Below are 6167 nucleotides of genomic sequence, written 5' to 3'. Positions count from 1 at the left end.
GAAGACTCAAGACAGCCATAACATTATGATTTTTTACAAGTGTATGTACACTTTTGACCACAACTGTACTTCTTTCTCAAAGCTGGTAAAAAAAAAAGAGCACTGCTGTGATGACTTCCTGAAGGCGGAGTTTCAGAAACAGCAGGAGTTTCTTAAAGACACAGAGGTCCAATTTTAAGGCGTTAAATTATGAAGACAGATTTCTTTTAAGTCATCTTTGATATATCAGACAAGTTTATTTGTATAGCACAATTTTCAGCAGCAACACAGTTCAAAGTGCTTTACATCATAAAAACACAAAAGTAGAAGTCATAAAAGACAGTCAACAACTGGAGCTTTACATTTTGTCAAGTCCCATCGTTACACATCAGAATATCGATTAATATTTTATTATGCTTCATATACACAACACCTTTCTATCAACTGAAGGTAACCTAGCTAATTGACACTGCCCTTTTATATAATAAAGTACCTGGAGAAAACGCAACACTTCCCCTTTAACTTCCTCAGCCTTCTTGAAGATTGTTGCTGACCACGTCCATCCGTTTACCACCACTTTGAAACCATATCGTCACCTCAATATCCAGCTAGATCCTGCACCATGTGACAAAACTCAGCTAATCTTATACCAGTTTCTAAAATATGGCAATGGGTTCACTGTATTCCAGTGGCTCCAGTCCAGTTGGGCTCCTTGGTGACGTGGTGCAACAGGAAATTGACATGGATGTGCATCCAAAGAATCTGCAGGAACTGCATGATTGGAGTATGGCCTAAAATCTGATGGATGTTTCTGACACCTGTTGAATCTATATGGGACGCAGAAAGAAGGGAGTCCAGCCCCGTACTAGCGTGTGTAACTAATGCGATGGCTGTTGATCGCATATCGTCACCAGTTTTAACTAGAGTTTGATTGCTTATTTGGTTTAGTTGGTTATGTCTATGTACGTGTGTCAAATGTTCTTATAACCTTCCTTCTTTGTTCCGATTGGATTTATCAGGCTTGCTGGTCGGTGTGATCCTGCGTTACGGCATTCCAGCCACCAGCTACCACAACAAGACCCCCCCAAGCTGCTCACTGAAGGAAGGACCTTCCAGCACCCTGCTGCTCAATGTCAGCGGCAAGTTCTTTGAGTACACCCTAAAAGGGGAGATCAGCTTCAGGGAGATCCACAATGTGGAGCAGAACGATATGCTGCGCAAGGTAAGCAAAAGGAAAAGTTGTCTACATTCTGCTAATTTCACCAATCAATTGGGAATTTCTCGTCCCTCTCCAGGTGACCTTTGACCCTGAGGTTTTCTTCAACATTTTGCTCCCTCCGATTATTTTCCATGCTGGGTACAGTCTGAAGAAGGTGAGATATTGCGCGGTCTGGCTGCTTCTGAGATTAAGTGAAGCGACACAGTTACGTGAGGTGAGGCTGAGTCCGGCTGAAGTGTCTGCTGACACAGTGTTTCATTGGACAGACGGCTCGCAAACTAAACCTGTCATTGGCCAGACTGTGAGAACAGTCAACATAAGTGTCTCTTTGAAGGGAAGTTCAGACCAGATGTCTTTCGTTTCCTCTTTGACATTTTTGCTGGCTCAGAAAAACGGCTGACAGTAGAAACAGTTTTTGCTTTTGTCTTCTTAAAGCGACTGGGTTTTATTTGGAGAATGGTAATTTGGATTTTAATTGCAAACGTTTTCACCATTTTCATGGGGTCAATTTCTAGTAAAGTTCATAGCTGTCCATAATGTTTATTACATTGGAACTAGGCATGGGATGGGACAGTGTAAGATTCAAGCTGCTGGTCAATCTGACACTTTCTTTGGCATCTCATTAAAAGTATAGGAACAATCAAATATTTTTTTGCAGTTTGGAAACCTTATCCTTTTAAAACCTTGGTGTGTGACCACTCTATTCCAAGATGCAGTATCTAAATCTTTATGATTCACAGACTTTGGTTAACTCAATTCAATTCAAATTCTGAAATACTTTATTGATCCCAGAGGGAAATTAAATAATATGACAATATTGCCCTTGTTGCCCTGGCATGTGACACATGGCAGGGCAACAAGGTAAATGGTTTACTTTGTAGGGTTGACTGAAAAAATTCAGCAATCTTGCTTGGAAATGTATTATGCTGGATAGAACAAAAGCTTTTGGTTTTGTAATAATTAAAAACACTTTAATTGCCTTTCCTCCATGTATAGGACTGTGCGCTTATTATCAAATTCTGGCTTGTTTGTTTTAAAATAAGCTTATTTTAATTACTATTGGGTGCATGCCCATCCCTTGAAGGTTTTGTATATTACATTAGCTTGGGATGCTGGTACCAGTCCTGGAAAGTAAAACCCAACATCAACGTGTTGCAGTTGGATGAATCCAGTGTTGTCTGCCAGTTTTTGTGTGCAGTGACCAGGCTTGTTACTGTTAGCATTAAAAGCATTTTCCTGCATTCTGTGCAGTCACATAGTAACTGTACTTTGACTGAGTTCTTACAGCCATTGGGAGCCATATTGGAGGCCCAGTTGGGTTGAGGGCCTTCAGTTTTCCAGGAATTCTGACTGAACATTCATGGTGCTATCTTTGGTTTGTTTGTAACCAGTTTAAGCAGTATTGCTTTATCTAAAATACTTAGTTTTCACTTTTAAGGATTTCAGGAACTAGCAAATATTTTGCACTCTTTATCTACCTTTGATTACCAATAAAATTGTACACTGTCTCAAAAGGTCTTGACAAGGAAAGCGAAAGCTAGCTAGCTATCACAGTTAGATCTCGTTAAAACAACCGAAGTAGAACATTTACAGATGATGTTTATCATGGTTTTTTTCCAAGATACTGTGTTCATAAATAATTATTCTAAAACCTTTTAGAAGGGAGTACAACTGAAATGAAAATACAAAGTATTAGTTAGTACTTTGTATTTTCATTTATTGATTAGCTCTTTAGCATCAGACAACTACCCTAACCTCATTATTTACTATCTATTCGGGTTTAGCAGAACTTTTTAGGTTCCTACTTAGTGAATTTTGAACATTTCGTGTTTCTTTCTTCATGTTAGAATTTGCTGAGTCAAATGATAGTCCTCAGGAAAAGGAAGAACGGGGTCAGGTCAGCTAGAAAAGCTCAGTTTTTTCACACTCATGAGTATAATTTTTGTTTTTGCTCATTTTAAGCAGCATTTTAAACACCAAAGCCACTCAGATTTGCAACTGATGTGTCATTTTTATATATATAAAATTAGCTCAACATTACTAAGCTGAGTTGTCACTGATCAGAATGTCAACAATTAAATTTGATCATTGGGACCATTTGAGAGGAAGACGCATATTTCCTGTTTAAAAAAAAAGCAAAAAAAAAAAACCTGAATCAGCTGTTTTCATGTTACTTTGCAGGGACAGTCAGATGGGCTTGATCTGGAAGTCATCTGTGTTTCGCTCCTTGTTTGTTTTAAAAGCAGTCAACCAGCTGGATGTGTGTTTGTGTGTCTGACTGAGCCGTAGCAGTCACTGACCTGAAGGTTTCAGCTAGAAGACGTATTTATTTATCAGCATGATCAATGCTGTTCTCAAGCATACAGATGTTTTTTTCCCCTCACACTTGCTCACAAAACAATTACATTTGTCTTTAGTATATTCCTTTTCCCCCCTTTTTCAGAGACACTTCTTCAGAAATCTTGGCTCCATCATCACCTACGCCTTTCTCGGCACTGCAGTTTCATGCTTTGTTATCGGGTGAGGTTATCCTCTCTGTTCATCAATCTTAAGAGATAACTCTTCCCTGTTCCACCCCCCCTTCAAATGAATACCTCTCCTCTGCTTGCCCAACCCCAGGAATCTGATGTACGGCGTGGTGAAGCTGATGAGGGCGGTCGGACAGCTGACTGAGAAGTTCTACTACACTGACTGCCTTTTCTTTGGGGCCATCATCTCCGCCACAGACCCAGGTACAACTCAAGAGCAATGAAATACGCGTTCCAGCTGTGGACTAACTGTGAATGTGGCTGTTTGCTCGGATCTCTTGTTAATAGTTGACATGTGCTTGCAGTGACTGTGTTGGCGATTTTCAACGAGCTCCATGCAGACGGGGATCTGTACGCTCTGCTGTTCGGAGAGAGCGTCATGAATGATGCTGTGGCCATTGTCTTGTCCTCGTAAGTCATGTTATCAGTTCAGTGATGCTATTGTCAGAAATATGGTCCTTACCTTTAGTGGAAAAATATCATATTGTAGTGAATTTGTAGACATTTCTGAAGACAGGATTAGTCTGATTATACTTTTACCGTTACACTGTTTCAAAGTTTCAATTCACATTGAAAAGGTAATGTTTATTGGATGCAATGCTGCTTTAGTAGGTGCAGCACATGCTCACTTTCAGAAGACTTGCTGTTTTAATCTGCATGATTAGTTGTGAGTAGTCACTCCACTGTATAAAAATTAGATACTTAAGTGATATTTGAAGTTTTCCGCTTGATGCTCACGGTGACACACAACCCAGTCCACCATTTTCTAGTAGAGATCCATGGCCTCAGACTTGAGCATGTTCAGTTTGAGTTACTTAAGATGGCAAAACATAAAGTAAAATGGTGGCTCCTGTCCGACTAACCCCTTCCTGTACACAGAGGATTCCTTCACTTTTCCATATGCACCCTAACTGTAAGGAGACTTCTCAAAATGTCATTCCAAAAAAAATCCAAAGTCGCTTTTTTAGCTGAGCAGATTTGTGCTACATATTGTTTAAGGGGAAATAAAGAGAAGTATTTGAACAGATTAGGTTAAAAGTTACTTTGCAAATCAAACTGTTTTCATGCACAGCATGTAAGCACTCTGCAGTAGACCTTCACCTCTTTTTCGAATGTCATGTTTCTCCTTAAATCAGTGTATTTTATTTATGTTTATGTTCCATTTTGGTGTTTACTGATATACGGGTTTCAACCAAATCGGTTTTTCAAGTTGTTGAATTTCACACTGATTTGTGAAACCTGCTTCCTTTCATCGCTGCTCCTCCTTGACACATGGCGCTCTACCGCCCTCTAGTGGATGACATGAACCACTTGTTTCTATATAGGAATTTGTTGGGATGCTCCAGGTGGTTAATCTATTTTTCAAAAAGACACTTGTGATAAAAATTTAATGCAAGCTCAGTGATACCAAAGTGAGTGTTGATAGTTATGATTTTGACCCATACCAGAATTACACTAACTAAGTATGCCTTGTGTGTTTTTCACATCTCAGCTCCATCATGGCCTACCAGCCTGCTGGTGCAAACACACACATGTTTGACGCCTCGGCCTTTTTCAAGTCTGTGGGAATTTTCCTGGGGATTTTCAGCGGCTCCTTTGTGATGGGCGCAGCCACAGGCGTCGTCACGGCTCTCATATCCTGCTCTGTGCGCACACTTTAAACTCCAGCCTCATTCTAGACCATTTTCTAAGAGCCTGGGTCGTGTTGTTTCTGTTGAGTGTGGTTGATGAAAACGCAACTCCTTGTTGGCCTTTAACTGGACTCTACGTCACCAAGTTCACCAAGCTGCACTGCTTCCCTCTGCTGGAGACGGCGCTCTTCTTCCTCATGTCCTGGAGCACGTTCCTGCTGGCCGAGGCCTGCGGCTTCACCGGTGAGCCGTCTTCATTTTATTACATTCAAGTGTGTGCCATGAAGAGATTTCCTTACAAAGTTTGGAACTTGATTTGGACCTTTTTATCATCTAAAAAAAGAATTTTGTTTTAGTTTCCCATAAATATATGATTCATTTTCCCTGCATTTTAATAAGATGGTGCCTTCGTCCGCTAGATCATCATGAGGTATTTCAGCACTAAAAAAATTTAATAATGCCCTAACATTACAAATTAAGGTTTAAAAAATAACACTGCAGACAATTAATCCTCCAGAGACACAGTGAAGGAGCTTGTTGATTTATCTTTATGATGAATTGTCCCGCCAGCATGCCTGTGTGATGCAGCATGTTGGTGGAGTTGGCTGTAACACGCGTGTGTTGTTCTCCAACAGGTGTTGTGGCCGTGCTGTTCTGTGGCATCACCCAGGCTCACTACACGTGCAACAACCTCTCTGAGGAGTCTACAAAACGCACCAAGCAGGTAGCATCTGACCGGGGGGGGGGGGGGGGGGGGGGCCCCAAAAAAAAGTCATAATTTTTAACCCCACTAAAATTCCCCCCCAACCC

General features: G+C 40.7%; 1 protein-coding gene across 2 annotated transcripts in view; it reads left to right on the top strand.

Annotated features, from left to right (window-relative positions):
• Window positions 1-6167, top strand: part of slc9a7 (solute carrier family 9 member 7) — a 39415-nt gene that overhangs the window by 11413 nt on the left and 21835 nt on the right. For both annotated transcript variants that reach the window (XM_015022095.1, XM_015022171.1), the window contains exons 2-9: window positions 999-1201; window positions 1275-1352; window positions 3642-3718; window positions 3818-3930; window positions 4032-4137; window positions 5219-5360; window positions 5495-5600; window positions 5993-6081. In XM_015022095.1, coding sequence (XP_014877581.1) covers window positions 999-1201; window positions 1275-1352; window positions 3642-3718; window positions 3818-3930; window positions 4032-4137; window positions 5219-5360; window positions 5495-5600; window positions 5993-6081 — 914 coding nt within the window. The remainder of the gene's footprint in view (window positions 1-998; window positions 1202-1274; window positions 1353-3641; window positions 3719-3817; window positions 3931-4031; window positions 4138-5218; window positions 5361-5494; window positions 5601-5992; window positions 6082-6167) is intronic.

The sequence above is a fragment of the Poecilia latipinna genome, unplaced genomic scaffold (assembly GCF_001443285.1).
Source record: "Poecilia latipinna isolate Pla-1442-1.1 unplaced genomic scaffold, P_latipinna-1.0 Scaffold7, whole genome shotgun sequence".
Lineage (NCBI taxonomy): Eukaryota > Metazoa > Chordata > Actinopteri > Cyprinodontiformes > Poeciliidae > Poecilia > Poecilia latipinna.
Note: the sequence above shows the minus strand (reverse complement) of the source record. Positions and strands in the feature narration are given on the sequence as shown.